Source organism: Anomaloglossus baeobatrachus, chromosome 4, assembly GCF_048569485.1.
Source record: "Anomaloglossus baeobatrachus isolate aAnoBae1 chromosome 4, aAnoBae1.hap1, whole genome shotgun sequence".
Taxonomy (NCBI): Eukaryota; Metazoa; Chordata; class Amphibia; order Anura; family Aromobatidae; genus Anomaloglossus; species Anomaloglossus baeobatrachus.
This window is the reverse complement of record NC_134356.1, coordinates 418576809-418592871: the sequence shown is the minus strand read 5'-3', so window position 1 is coordinate 418592871 and position 16063 is coordinate 418576809. Positions and strand designations below refer to the sequence as shown.

The following is a 16063-nucleotide window of genomic DNA, read 5'->3' as shown; positions in this document are numbered from 1 at the left end:
TGGAAACCGTATAATTAAAAGAAATCTGTCAGCAGGTTTTTGCTATGTAATCTGAGGACAGCATGCTGAAGGGGTTAAACAATAAATAAATTATGCCTCTCTTATCAGACTCCATGCTGTTTACTTAAACTAAAGGCTTTATCACTTGATAATAATCATTGTTATGACTAGGTGGCTCCTGCCATGTTTTCCCACATGCTCCTTCCTGTGATTGACACCTCACTGTCAATGTAAAATCTCTATAGTCTGGTGTGGGCGGGGACAGCTCTCCCAGCTCAGCTACATGACTAAACCTAAAGATTCAGATTGTGTGAGAACAGCTGCACACAGTAATCACACCATTGGATTCAGAGTCTCTTTGCCTACATTATGCTGCTCTCAGATGAGGTAGCAAAAATCTGCTGACAGATTCCCTTTAAACTCTCCTGTGACAGCCTTGCAGTTAATTAAACACAGGGAAACCTTCTACCAAAGAGATACCCAGACAAACTGTGCCCCGAGCGGTAGTCCGATATGTGATATCGATGACCTATTCATAGGATAGGACATGAATATCAGATTGGTAGTATGCTGACAACAAATAAACCCATCATAAGCCGCCATTGTGAGATCCTGCCATGCCGAATGTGGTCACCCTACCCCCCTTGCTCTGGAATAGCAAAATTGAGTGTAAAGGGGGCTTTACACGCTACGATATCGTTAATGAATTATCGTCGGGGTCACGTTGTTAGTGACGCACATCCGGTGTCATTAACGATATCGCAGCGCGTGACACTTACCAGCGACCTTAAGCGACCTCAAAAATGGTGAAAATCGTTCACCATGAAGAGGTCGTCCCAAACTCAAAAAATCGGTAAGGGTTGTTTATCCATATTGTTCATCGCTCATGTGGCAGCACACATCGCTATGTGTGACACCGCAGGAGCGAGGAACGTTTCCTTACCTGCCGCCGGCCGCAATGCGGAAGGAAAGAGGTGGGCGGGATGTTACGTCACGCTCATCTCCGCCCCTCCGCTTTGATTGGCCGGCCGCTTAGTGACGTCGCGGTGATGCCAAAAGTCCCTCCCCCTTGAGGGAGGGATTGTTCGGCAGTCACAGCGCCGCCGCCGACCAGGTAAGTGCGTGTGACGCTGCCGTAGCGATAATGTTCACTGCGGCAGCGATCACACGATATCGCATGTGCGACGGGGGCGGGTACTTACACGCTCGATATCGCTAGCAATATCGTAGTGTGTAAAGCCCGCTTAAGGCCGAGGTCACACTTGTGTGTGACTTGTGCAAGAATCTCATCACACTGCTCAGACAGGCTGTGGCTCTCCTGACAGGAGCGGGTCAGCATCATAGAAATGCATACAGCGGAGCCGCTCCTGGCAGAAGAGAAAGTGGTCGGTCTGTGCAGTGCGATCCGATACTCGCACGAGTCACACGCAAGTGTGACCCTGGCCTTAGTGCAAAAATCAAGATATTGCGATAATTGCTGCATCATTTACTGGGTGGTTACTTTTTAATTAATTAAGGAATTTTATTGTTTCATTAGGCCACCATTGGAGCTACCAACAGCTGATTGGTCGGGGTGCAGGATATGTGACTCTCACTGGTCTTATATTGATAACCTATCCTAAGAATAAGCCATCAGTATTATGTGCCTGGACAACCCCTTTAAAAAGACCAAATTTCCTTTAGCGGATTTTCAGTTCCATCATATAATTATGTCTTGTTGTCAGCTTCTTAGAGAGGACCACCATACTTTAAACTTTTAAGGTGCAGTTTTGTAGTCACTAGTAATGAACAATAACTAAGATGTTAGAGTGCTTGGTACTTGAACCGAAGAGGTCGGAAGCTCGGACTGGCTTGATTTTGCTTACCGACTATAATGGAAGTCAATGGGAAACTCAAGAATTTTTCATAAATACTCTTCCGGAATAATGCCAGAGTTTCCCTTTGACTTCCATTATACTAAGTAATCAACTCAAGCCCTTCCGAATGTCTGACCTCCTCGTTTTAACATACATACATACATAAACAAACATCTTAGTGCTCACTCATCACTTATTGTCACCTCAAAGAGGTTGTTCATTATATAAATCACTCAAACCAACTCTATCGTGAATGTTTCTGTTACATCAGATGTATAGATGGAGGCTGGGTCTGCAGCACGGGCGTGAATTTCTGCAGCCCCAATTCATGTCATCCGTAGTTGGGGTTACTCTGGTAATCATTGATGCTAGAAATCAAGAATATATTCATGTTGACAAGGTGAAGAAGGAGTAATAAACGATCACTGTTTACATCAGAGTTTTCAGGCACAAATCATGATTGCCTATGTCTGCTGTGGTGAAAAGAAAACAAGACCAGTCCAGTTCTTCCTCGTTGTGTCTTTATTGAAACTATTTAGCAACAAAAATTCTACAAGGAGAGAGACAAGGTGACAAAATCAGGTACGAGGGAGACAAAGGATTTTCATGAGAGCTGCCATTCACCGGACCACCACTACTTTGTAATATTATATATATATATATATATATATATATATATATATATATATATATATATATATATATATATATATATATATATATAATTTATTTAGCTTCTCCTGCTTTCTGAACTTTCCATAAAAGCATTAATGTATCAACTATATAAGTTGCCGTATTTTTCGGACTATAAGACGCACCGGACCATAAGACGCACCCTGGTTTTAGAGAAGGAAAGTAGGAAAATAAAATTTTAAGCAAAAAATGTGGTCATGACACTGTTATGGGGCGAGGATCTGCTGCTGACACTATTATGGGGGTAATGTCCCCAAATTCTCTACTAAGGTACCCCATCCTGGTAATGATCCTCCTGCCTTGTATATTATATATGTCCCTTATCCTGGTATAGCCCCATCCTGCTATATACTGCCATCCTGGTATTTACCCTCATCCTGCTATATACCTCATCCTGGCATATGGTCGCATCATGCTATATACCCCAACCTGGCATATGGCCGCATCCTGCTATATACCCGCATCCTGACATATGGCCGCATCCTTCTATATACCCCCATCCTGGCATATGGCCGCATCCTGCTATATACCCCTATCCTGACATATGGCCGCATCCTGCTATATACCCCCATCCTGACATATGGCCGCATCCTGCTATATACCACATCCTGGCATATGGCCGCATCCTGCTATACACCCCCATCCTGCTATATGTCCTGCATCCTGTGGCACACAGAAAAAAACCCCAAACATTTATACTCACCTTTCCTCGCTGCACGCAGCATTGCTCCTCCTCCCGTCTGTGCCGGCAGCGCTGTGTGGAGCCGGCCACGATCCCTGCAGCATCGCGATGTCCTCCTGTCTGTGCCGGCGCGGCTGTGTGGACACGTGCGCATAGCGATGACGTCATCCCTGTGAGCACAGCTAGTCTCCACACAGTGCGGCCGGCAGACAGGACACCGCGGTACTGCAGGGATTGTGGCCGGTGAGTGTACTCATCCACTGCACCCCGCGCTGATCATGATGAGCAGGGAGCAGTGAATACAGCCGCACATGATCACTCCGGGCTGTAGTTGCCAGGGGTGATCATGCGGGCAGGCTGTTTAGCATGCGCGCACCCCCCTGCCTATCATCCCACCCACCTGTCAGCGCTGGCTTCAGCGGAAGATGAATGGAGGAGGGGCGTGCATACGTAATGAGCGGGCCCACTTGGCCACGGCAGGCGCTGCTGCAGCCTGCTCATGCCCCAGATGACCCGCTCCACCGCAGCACCCTCATGCCCCGCAGCCCTACATTCAGACTATAAGACGCACCCCCCCTCCCACTTTCCCCCAACATTTGTGGGGAAAAAAGTGCGTCTTATAGACTGAAAAATACGGTACTGTGTAAGATCTGAAGCCATGTACGTAGCATTTGCTGAAGAATCAAGGACAGTCCAATGATCCTATGAGCTCTCGATTTTATATATGGGAGGAGCTGTGGGTCGGGGTTTGCCAGCCATATCTCCCCCAAAACCCTGAAGCAAACAGCTGGTTGTTTTTTATTACAATGCTCAGATATTGGGCAGGTGGCAAATGGCACACCAGGGAAATAAAAAACAAAAACACCGGACTTAGGATTATTGGTAAAGTCGCTGTCGACTGATCTAATATATGGGCATGTCTGACAGTATGACCAGCTCTTCTAATGCAGGTTATCAATCTTTAGAAACTAATCATTTACATAAACTGATGCAGACAAGACATAGATGGCGCTCCAGACCCAGCGCGCCTGGGTATTAGAGAAAGTAATGATAGGAGCATGTCCTCCAATATATAGATAACTGAGCATTAAATACACCAATGGTACAAGTATGAATAAGGGTCAAAACTAGTGTTGAGGGAGTAGTTGACTATTCGTACTCGCTATGCTGTTAGTGAGTACTGTCCACTACTCGCATATTCGTACTCGCTATGCTGTTAGCGAGTACTGTCTGCTACTCGCATATGCTACTCGCATATTCGTTACGAGTAGCGGGCGCAATGTAGGTCAATGGGAAATACTCGTTAAGTAGTGAGTAACCCGAAAGCCATACTTTTCGTGCAAGTAGCAAATATTGCGGCTTTCGGGTTACTCGCTACTTAGCAAGTATTTCCCATCGACCTACATTGCGCCCGCTACTCGTAACGAATATGCGAGTAGCAGACAGTACTCGCTAACAGCATAGCGAGTACAAACAATAGTTAACTACTTGCTCAAGACTAGTCAGAACAGCAGCACAGAACAAGCTTTATATCATTTGGTCTGACAAGAAGTGTACAAAAATAGAAAGACCGCTCCGGCAGCAGGAATAAATAAGAACACAAGAAAATAACCTGTCACAGCATACAGTATCATGTAGGAGGGAATTACACAACTTTATTCTCAGAAGGTCCCAGACAGGGATTGTAGGGTTAAATAAATTATCGCAAGTCATCCGATGTGAACATGCCCTTTGCCCTGCGCAGGATGGAGTCCTTGTTGGCGTCATACGGGTGCTCCTTAGATGGGATCTCAAGGACGGCTGGAATGGAGACGTTGTGTGCATCTATAGCGTGCCGGATCATCTCAGCAATGAACTGGTTAATCAGTATAATGCCAATATCTTCTCGCTGTAGAAAACTCCTGGATAAAGGGAACAAGAGAAAGAGTTATAAATGCAGTACCAGAAAATTGAATACCAGAACTGTGATTTTAAATGGGTACCCAGCCCTAGAAAAGAGGTGACGAAATTACAGAATAAACCACAGGTCCTCTGTCCCCAGTCATCCATCACTGGCGCTCGGGTGGGGGTCTCAGGCTGTGATTACAGTGGTCACATGCCTGCTGCTTGTAATCAGAGAGAAGACTTCCAGGGCGTCAGCAATGGAAGGATGGGGAGAGGATTTCATCACATCTGCTGTACTCTTCCCAAGGCTAGAGTTAGGTCCTTCTACACGGGCTGATCGGTGGCACAATATGATCGCCAAACGGTAATCCTTTATCAATCAGTGGTTTAATATCCTGACTACACAATCAGACCATAGTAAGCGATGTGCACTGAGCGATCTGCAGTACATCTCACAGCTGCCATTGTTCTACCAGGGATGGGTTATATCTTGTATTCACAGGAGAGCCCCTCTAAGCGTGTTGTCTGATCAGTGGCTGGTAGCACGGCTGTGTCTTGTGGGAAGAAGGTGACACTACACGGTGGGTGTATAAATGCAAGGATGGTGGGAAGACACCAGAATGAAAGCCCATCATAGATCAGCCGTCCGTTCTGGCTCATGTAGGGTCCCGAGTGTGAGACCCCCTATATGAGGGTCTGTATACCCAAACAGGACATGTGTCATCTTCATGAGACCACCCCTTTGTATTCACCATGCTGAATGGTGCACTGAACGGCAGCAGAGAAAAATGAAAACAGCTAGAGAAAAAAAAAAAGACCCTGCAGTGGATTCAGGGTCACTATATTAAGCTGCCCAACAACCTAGCGACAGATCCCCTTTAATTGTCACAGGCCTTTAACTTTCATAGGGAATTGCTATTTGTGGAATGAACTGAAGTGACTGGTGGTTCAGAGAGAAATGTGGAGGACACTACAATAATGGAGGATGGACAGAGGCTGCGGACAGGCTGGTTCCGGGCAGATATTCCCTACACCGGGAGGACACTACAATAATGGAGGACGGCCAGAGGCTGCGGACAGGCTGGTTCCGGGCAGATATTCCCTACACCGGGAGGACACTACAATAATGGAGGATGGACAGAGGCTGCGGACAGGCTGGTTCCGGGCAGATATTCCCTACACCGGGAGGACACTACAATAATGGAGGATGGACAGAGGCTGCGGACAGGCTGGTTCTGGGCAGATATTCCCTACACCGGGAGGACACTACAATAATGGAGGACGGCCAGAGGCTGCGGACAGGCTGGTTCCGGGCAGATATTCCCTACACCGGGAGGACACTACAATAATGGAGGATGGACAGAGGCTGCGGACAGGCTGGTTCTGGGCAGATATTCCCTACACCGGGAGGACACTACAATAATGGAGGATGGACAGAGGCTGCGGACAGGCTGGTTCTGGGCAGATATTCCCTACACCGGGAGGACACTGCAATAATGGAGGACGGCCAGAGGCTGCGGACAGGCTGGTTCAGGGCAGATATTCCCTACACCGGGAGGACACTACAATAATGGAGGACGGCCAGAGGCTGCGGACAGGCTGGTTCAGGGCAGATCTTCCCTACACCGGGAGGACACTGCAATAATGGAGGACGGCCAGAGGCTGCGGACAGGCTGGTTCAGGGCAGATATTCCCTACCCCGGGAGGACACTACAATAATGGAGGACGGCCAGAGGCTGCGGACAGGCTGGTTCAGGGCAGATATTCCCTACACCGGGAGGACGATGTTTGCAGTAAACAGTCCTCTGCTATGATGAACAACATACAGCCAACGTCAGGGGGAAACCAGCGCGTGACCACAGAAAGGGGAAGAGAAGACGTCTGATGTGTCCCATGTAAGGAGGGAAGTATGAGGTCTCATGGCTGAGGGTCCTACTGCTGAGACCACCAGCCACTGCTGCACACTACTGCTGTACTATTACATAAGGCACTAAGCTGTCACATCTCAATATAAATACCACAATCGCAGACAGCGTACCCTGCCTCAGTGCCCTCTGCTGCACATTAATGCTGTACTACTAGATTAGGCACTAAGCTGTCACATCTCTACAAATATCACACCCGCAGACACAGCACCTACGAACCCTACCCCACACCACTCCGCCCAACGCCCTCCGGACCCCACACCAGTGCCCACTAATGCTGTATTATTACATAAGGCCCTAAGCTGTCACATCTCACTATAAATATCACTGGAGAAGAGATCACACTGGGTAAAAGAGTCAGCTATCAAGTGCTATAAAAGGTGTCACAACGGCCACCGGACCCTACCCCAGCGCCCACCACACCCGGCCTCACTGCCCACCGGACCCTACCCCAGCGCCCACCACGCCCGGCCTCACTGCCCACCGGACCCTACCCCAGCGCCCACCACGCCCGGCCTCACTGCCCACCGGACCCTACCTCAGTGCCCACCACGCCCAGCCTCACTGCCCACCGGACCCGGCCTCACTGCCCACCGGACCCTACCCCAGCGCCCACCACACCCGGCCTCACTGCCCACCGGACCCGGCCTCACTGCCCACCGGACCCTACCCCAGCGCCCACCACACCCGGCCTCACTGCCCACCGGACCCGGCCTCACTGCCCACCGGACCCTACCCCAGCGCCCACCACACCCGGCCTCAGTGCCCACCGGACCTGGCTTCACTGCCCACCGGACCCTACCCCAGCGCCCACCACACCCTACCCCAGCGCCCACCGGACCCGGCCTCAGCGCCCACCGGACCCGGCCTCAGCGCCCACCGGACCCGGCCTCACTGCCCACCGGACCCTACCCCAGCGCCCACCGGACCCGGCCTCAGCGCCCACCGGACCCGGCCTCAGCGCCCACCACACCCGGCCTCACTGCCCACCGGACCCTACCGGAACGCCCATCGCACACAGGAGGTGGCCTGTGTGTGATCAGGATTGAGGTGACACGCTCCATGGGGAGAGGACGGTGCCGCATACACTGTATTAGATGAGCCACCTCTGTCCAGCTGCTGCCTCTCCTGTCACGATACAGCACGATAGCCTGTCACGGTGCCGCCCTATACCGCAGGGTCTCTCACCTGAACGTCTCCTCTATCTCCGTTACGCTCGTCTCCTTTTCTACCACCAGGAAATTCGGCTTCCTGTTCTTGTTGAGCTCCCCGATTCCTCCGAGCAAGAAGCCGGTGCAGGTGTCCTCGTCCCCGATCACCGCGATCAGCTTCCCCCGTGCTAGGCCGCCCGCCATGTCTTCTATCCGCGGACAGCTACGAGCTTCTTCCCGTTCCCAGAGCCAAGGAGATCCTGCCTGTCATGTGACTCCGACAAGCACATCAGGTGACCCTGGGGGGCGGAGCTCTACGCGATCTGACTGGGCGGAGATAGGGCGGAGCTCTGCATCATCTGACAGAGTGTAAGATGGGGCGGAGCTTGCGTCATCTGACTGGACAGAGAAGGGGGCGAGTGCCTTCCTGTGAATGTGAAGGTCACAGGCTGGCGGCGGGGCTGTACCGTGTGTGACCTGTGCCCAGTGTGTGACCTGTGCCGCAGTGTGTGACCTGTGCCCAGTGTGTGACCTGTCTCCAGTGTGTGACCTGTGCCCAGTGTGTGACCTGTGCCCAGTGTGTGACCTGTCTCCAGTGTGTGACCTGTGCCCAGTGTGTGACCTGTGCCCAGTGTGTGACCTGTGCCCAGTGTGTGACCTGTGCCGCAGTGTGTGACCTGTGCCGCAGTGTGTGACCTGTCTCCAGTGTGTGACCTGTGCCGCTGTGTGTGACCTGTGCCGCAGTGTGTGACCTGTGCCGCAGTGTGTGACCTGTGCCCAGTGTGTGACCTGTCTCCAGTGTGTGACCTGTGCCCAGTGTGTGACCTGTGCCCAGTGTGTGACCTGTCTCCAGTGTGTGACCTGTGCCCAGTGTGTGACCTGTGCCCAGTGTGTGACCTGTGCCCAGTGTGTGACCTGTGCCCAGTGTGTGACCTGTCTCCAGTGTGTGACCTGTGCCCAGTGTGTGACCTGTCTCCAGTGTGTGACCTGTGCCCAGTGTGTGACCTGTCTCCAGTGTGTGACCTGTGCCCAGTGTGTGACCTGTCTCCAGTGTGTGACCTGTGCCCAGTGTGTGACCTGTGCCACGGTGTGTGACCTGTGCCGCAGTGTGTGACCTGTGCCGCAGTGTGTGACCTGTACGCAGTGTGTGACCTGTGCCGCAGTGTGTGACCTGTGCCCAGTGTGTGACCTGTCTCCAGTGTGTGACCTGTGCCCAGTGTGTGACCTGTGCCCAGTGTGTGACCTGTCTCCAGTGTGTGACCTGTGCCCAGTGTGTGACCTGTGCCCAGTGTGTGACCTGTCTCCAGTGTGTGACCTGTACGCAGTGTGTGACCTGTGCCGCAGTGTGTGACCTGTGCCCAGTGTGTGACCTGTCTCCAGTGTGTGACCTGTGCCCAGTGTGTGACCTGTGCCCAGTGTGTGACCTGTCTCCAGTGTGTGACCTGTGCCCAGTGTGTGACCTGTGCCCAGTGTGTGACCTGTCTCCAGTGTGTGACCTGTACGCAGTGTGTGACCTGTGCCGCAGTGTGTGACCTGTGCCCAGTGTGTGACCTGTCTCCAGTGTGTGACCTGTCTCCAGTGTGTGACCTGTGCCCAGTGTGTGACCTGTCTCCAGTGTGTGACCTGTGCCCAGTGTGTGACCTGTGCCACGGTGTGTGACCTGTACGCAGTGTGTGACCTGTGCCGCAGTGTGTGACCTGTGCCGCAGTGTGTGACCTGTACGCAGTGTGTGACCTGTGCCGCAGTGTGTGACCTGTGCCGCAGTGTGTGACCTGTACGCAGTGTGTGACCTGTGTCGCGGTGTGTGACCTGTGCCGCAGTGTGTGACCTGTGCCGCAGTGTGTGACCTGTACGCAGTGTGTGACCTGTGTCGCGGTGTGTGACCTGTGCCGCAGTGTGTGACCTGTGCCGCAGTGTGTGACCTGTGTCGCGGTGTGTGACCTGTGCCGCGGTGTGTGACCTGTGCCGCAGTGTGTGACCTGTGTCGCGGTGTGTGACCTGTGTCGCGGTGTGTGACCTGTGCCGCAGTGTGTGACCTGTGTCGCGGTGTGTGACCTGTGCCGCGGTGTGTGACCTGTGCCGCAGTGTGTGACCTGTCTCCAGTGTGTGACCTGTGCCCAGTGTGTGACCTGTCTCCAGTGTGTGACCTGTGCCCAGTGTGTGACCTGTGCCCAGTGTGTGACCTGTCTCCAGTGTGTGACCTGTGCCCAGTGTGTGACCTGTCTCCAGTGTGTGACCTGTGCCCAGTGTGTGACCTGTCTCCAGTGTGTGACCTGTCTCCAGTGTGTGACCTGTGCCCAGTGTGTGACCTGTGCCGCAGTGTGTGACCTGTGCCGCAGTGTGTGACCTGTGCCGCAGTGTGTGACCTGTGCCCAGTGTGTGACCTGTGCCCAGTGTGTGACCTGTCTCCAGTGTGTGACCTGTGCCCAGTGTGTGACCTGTGCCCAGTGTGTGACCTGTGCCGCAGTGTGTGACCTGTGCCGCAGTGTGTGACCTGTGCCCAGTGTGTGACCTGTCTCCAGTGTGTGACCTGTGCCCAGTGTGTGACCTGTGCCCAGTGTGTGACCTGTGCCCAGTGTGTGACCTGTGCCACGGTGTGTGACCTGTACGCAGTGTGTGACCTGTGCCCAGTGTGTGACCTGTGCCCAGTGTGTGACCTGTGCCACGGTGTGTGACCTGTACGCAGTGTGTGACCTGTACGCAGTGTGTGACCTGTGCCGCAGTGTGTGACCTGTGCCCAGTGTGTGACCTGTCTCCAGTGTGTGACCTGTGCCCAGTGTGTGACCTGTGCCCAGTGTGTGACCTGTGCCCAGTGTGTGACCTGTCTCCAGTGTGTGACCTGTGCCCAGTGTGTGACCTGTGCCCAGTGTGTGACCTGTGCCCAGTGTGTGACCTGTCTCCAGTGTGTGACCTGTCTCCAGTGTGTGACCTGTGCCCAGTGTGTGACCTGTGCCCAGTGTGTGACCTGTGCCACGGTGTGTGACCTGTACGCAGTGTGTGACCTGTACGCAGTGTGTGACCTGTGCCGCAGTGTGTGACCTGTGTCGCGGTGTGTGACCTGTGCCGCGGTGTGTGACCTGTGCCGCGGTGTGTGACCTGTGCCGCAGTGTGTGACCTGTCTCCAGTGTGTGACCTGTGCCCAGTGTGTGACCTGTCTCCAGTGTGTGACCTGTCTCCAGTGTGTGACCTGTGCCCAGTGTGTGACCTGTGCCCAGTGTGTGACCTGTGCCCAGTGTGTGACCTGTCTCCAGTGTGTGACCTGTGCCCAGTGTGTGACCTGTCTCCAGTGTGTGACCTGTGCCCAGTGTGTGACCTGTCTCCAGTGTGTGACCTGTGCCCAGTGTGTGACCTGTCTCCAGTGTGTGACCTGTGCCGCAGTGTGTGACCTGTGCCGCAGTGTGTGACCTGTGCCGCAGTGTGTGACCTGTGCCCAGTGTGTGACCTGTCTCCAGTGTGTGACCTGTGCCCAGTGTGTGACCTGTGCCCAGTGTGTGACCTGTGCCACGGTGTGTGACCTGTACGCAGTGTGTGACCTGTGCCGCAGTGTGTGACCTGTGCCCAGTGTGTGACCTGTGCCACGGTGTGTGACCTGTACGCAGTGTGTGACCTGTGCCGCAGTGTGTGACCTGTGCCGCGGTGTGTGACCTGTGCCGCGGTGTGTGACCTGTGCCGCGGTGTGTGACCTGTGCCGCGGTGTGTGACCTGTGCCGCGGTGTGTGACCTGTGCCGCGGTGTGTGACCTGTGCCGCAGTGTGTGACCTGTGCCGCAGTGTGTGACCTGTGCCGGAGTGTGTGACCTGTACTGCAGTGTGTGACCTGTGACCTGTGCCGCAGTGTGTGACCTGTACCCAGTGTGTGACCTGTACCCAGTGTGTGACCTGTACCGCAGTGTGTGACCTGTGCCACGGTGTGTGACCTGTACGCAGTGTGTGACCTGTGCCGCAGTGTGTGACCTGTGCCGCAGTGTGTGTCCTGTGCCGCAGTGTGTGTCCTGTGCCGCAGTGTGTGACCTGTGCCCAGTGTGTGACCTGTGCCCAGTGTGTGACCTGTGCCACAGTGTGTGACCTGTACGCAGTGTGTGACCTGTGCCGCGGTGTGTGACCTGTGCCGCGGTGTGTGACCTGTGCCGCGGTGTGTGACCTGTGCCGCGGTGTGTGACCTGTGCCGCAGTGTGTGACCTGTGCCGCAGTGTGTGACCTGTGCCGGAGTGTGTGACCTGTGCCGCAGTGTGTGACCTGTACCCAGTGTGTGACCTGTACCCAGTGTGTGACCTGTACCGCAGTGTGTGACCTGTGCCGCAGTGTGTGACCTGTGCCGCAGTGTGTGACCTGTGCCGGAGTGTGTGACCTGTACTGCAGTGTGTGACCTGTGACCTGTGCCGCAGTGTGTGACCTGTACCCAGTGTGTGACCTGTACCCAGTGTGTGACCTGTACCGCAGTGTGTGACCTGTGCCACGGTGTGTGACCTGTACGCAGTGTGTGACCTGTGCCGCAGTGTGTGACCTGTGCCGCAGTGTGTGTCCTGTGCCGCAGTGTGTGACCTGTGCCCAGTGTGTGACCTGTGCCCAGTGTGTGACCTGTGCCACAGTGTGTGACCTGTACGCAGTGTGTGACCTGTGCCGCGGTGTGTGACCTGTGCCGCGGTGTGTGACCTGTGCCGCGGTGTGTGACCTGTGCCGCGGTGTGTGACCTGTGCCGCGGTGTGTGACCTGTGCCGCAGTGTGTGACCTGTGCCGGAGTGTGTGACCTGTACCGCAGTGTGTGACCTGTACCGCAGTGTGTGACCTGTGACCTGTGCCGCAGTGTGTGACCTGTACCCAGTGTGTGACCTGTACCCAGTGTGTGACCTGTACCCAGTGTGTGACCTGTACCGCAGTGTGTGACCTGTACGCAGTGTGTGACCTATGCCGCCGTGTGTGACCTGTGCCGGAGTGTGTGACCTGTACCGCTGTGTGTGACCTGTACCGCTGTGTGTGACCTGTGCCGCTGTGTGTGACCTGTGCCGCAGTGTGTGACCTGTGCCGCAGTGTGTGACCTGTGCCCAGTGTGTGACCTGTGCCGCAGTGTGTGACCTGTGCCGCAGTGTGTGACCTGTGCCGCAGTGTGTGACCTGTGCCGCAGTGTGTGACCTGTACCGCAGTGTGTGACCTGTACCGCAGTGTGTGACCTGTACCGCAGTGTGTGACCTGTGCCGCAGTGTGGGACCTGTACGCAGTGTGTGACCTATGCCGCAGTGTGTGACCTGTACCGCAGTGTGTGACCTGTGACCTGTGCCGCAGTGTGTGACCTGTGCCGCAGTGTGTGACCTATGCCGCAGTGTGTGACCTGTACCGCAGTGTGTGACCTGTGACCTGTACCGCAGTGTGTGACCTGTGACCTGTGCCGGAGTGTGTGACCTGTGCCGGAGTGTGTGACCTGTACGCAGCGTGTGACCTGTGCCGGAGCGTGTGACCTGTGCCGGAGCGTGTGACCTGTGCCGCAGCGTGTGACCTGTGCCGCAGTGTGTGACCTGTGCCGCAGTGTGTGACCTGTGGCGCAGTGTGTGACCTGTGCCGCAGTGTGTGACCTGTGCCGCCGTGTGTGACCTGTGCCGCCGTGTGTGACCTGCAAAAATGTACTATGTGAACATAGTCTGACTCTGCATCCAGGTCAGAGGAGAGGAATTCATTTTCCCTAGGGGCCAGATGAGAACCTAGGACTGTAGTGGACGCCGGACTCACTAGACTAAACGCACGAACGGGGTCAGACGGCCACTAGCAAAAAGCTGTCAGTCTGCAGAGTGCGGCCATGACAGGCTGCTGTAGCTCCGTGTGCTCATCCTTTACATTGCCGATATTATTCTGCACCGTAAAACTCCTACTGTGATTGTTTTTATGCCAACCATTGGTCCGTGTGGGAAATCGGCCAGTGCATGCCTGGACAGCACACAAACTGAATGAACCCTGGCTATGCTGAATATCGCTGCAGTCACTGAGCCCAGCTTGCTTATCGGCTGCAGCCATCACATAACATTGTTTATCAAAAAAGTCCGAGGAGCCTCTGTTAGGGTACTTTCACACTTGCGTTGTTTTTTTTTTTTGGCGCAATCCGCTGTCTTGGGAAACAGCGGAATCCGTTAACGGATTCCGTTGTTTCCCATAAACTTGCATTGATGACGGATTGTACCAAAAGTACCTGCGTTGCTTCCGTTGGCCGATGCTCCGTTGCTTCCGCCGAGCGGAAGCAACGCAGAATGTAACGTTAAATGCTGGCGTCAAAATGACGCCAACCAACGGATTCCGTTGGTTCCGTTAAAATTTATAATGGTTCCCTATGATAGCGGATTCCGCTGCTAAGTGCTTAACAACGGAATCCGCTGCTGGATTCCGCTAATTTCTACTGAGCATGCCCAGAATGAAAAAAATGAAAAAAGAAATAAAACAGAGCCGACGGATTCCGTTAGACGGACGCCAAACGGATTCAACGGTCCGTTATTTCACAGGAATCAGCTAACGGATTCCTGTGAAATAACGGACCCGTTGCATCCGTTGACACCACAAAAATAACGAATACGTCAAAACGACGCAGCAACGGACCCAGCGGATTCAACCCAACGCAAGTGTGAAACTAGCCTTAGGAGTCTCGACACAGAAACTAGCCAGATATCCCTCCGGGAAGGACCTAGCCAAGGAGTGGCTCTTTTTAGGAAACCACCGTAACCACCATATTAAGTGGCCCTTTTAGTCAATATCCAACTCTTTGACAAGTTTAAAGATATGACAAGGGAAATACCAAGGCCAGGTACCCATCCACAGCTGTTTCGGGGTATTGCCCCTCATCAGTGTGGAGTAGGATTCTGGCCAGGTGGGAGCAATGCCTAGTAGACCAATAAGACAAAACAATCAAATCAAAAAAGTCTGTGGAGCCTCTGTTAGAAGTCTCGACAGAAACTAGCCAGATATCCCTCCGGGAAGGACCTAGCACGGTGGTTTCCTAAAAAGAGCCACTCCTTGGCTAGGTCCTTCCCGGAGGGATATCTGGCTAGTTTCTGTCGAGACTCCTAACAGAGGCTCCGCAGACATTTTTGTTTTTGATTTGCATATTTCCCAGGGGGCATGCACCTAGGATTTCACTGTGTTGAGCGCCCTCGTTGGCTGCCGGCAGTGTTTTCTCTGGCTGGTCTCCCCGAGATCAGTGATTGTTTTGTCTTATAACATTGCTTATGTCACACAAATGGCCTGGCTCCGAACAATGCTGATACAAAATGCAGTAACTTTTTTGTTTTTTGATGCAGCAATTTAGGGACATTTAAAAGTGGTAGACCAGTATGAAAGATATTTGGGCCTAATATATGCATGTGACATGTATGCATGCCCGAGATATCTTGTTGGTCAGTGGCTTGTATTGCAGTGCAGGGACTTGGTGGGTCTCTGCACCGCAATACATTTCAGCTGAATGTGTATCGCAGCCTCCATATTTCATGTTTCGAACAATGGACTAAAGGCCACTTTACACACAGAGATAAATCTTTGGCAGATCTGTGGTTGCAGTGAAATCATGGACATATTGTTCCATTTGTACACAGCCACAAACCTGGCACTGATTGTCCACAATTTCGCTGCAACCACAGATCTGCCACAGGCCCCTTTCATACGTCTGTGAAAAACATTCATGTTTTGCAAGGCCCTGTTGAAGGTGCGTATGGCTCTTCTGTGTGACGTGATTTTGGCACACTAGTGTTCACAGTGTGCTATCTGCGATAGCACACGGAGAGCAGGAACTTTTTACTCACCTGTCCCCAAAGATTCTGTTACCGGTGCTGATGTCTCCAGTGCTGCTGTTTCCAGGTCTGCGGTGCAAAGAATATGCAATGAGCATAATGAGCGGGCCCGG

The 16063-nt window shown here is 53.3% G+C and overlaps 1 protein-coding gene across 1 annotated transcript; it reads right to left on the bottom strand.

The window, feature by feature from the left end:
- Positions 1-2504: 2504 nt before the first annotated feature.
- On the bottom strand, positions 2505-8488 carry ATP6V1F (ATPase H+ transporting V1 subunit F). Its single transcript, XM_075345387.1, has 2 exons — positions 8229-8488; positions 2505-5132 (listed from the first exon to the last, which is right to left on the bottom strand). The coding sequence occupies exons 1-2, from the start codon at positions 8393-8395 to the stop codon at positions 4931-4933; spliced, it is 369 nt and encodes a 122-aa protein (XP_075201502.1). The 5' UTR covers positions 8396-8488; the 3' UTR covers positions 2505-4930.
- Positions 8489-16063: the final 7575 nt, after the last annotated feature.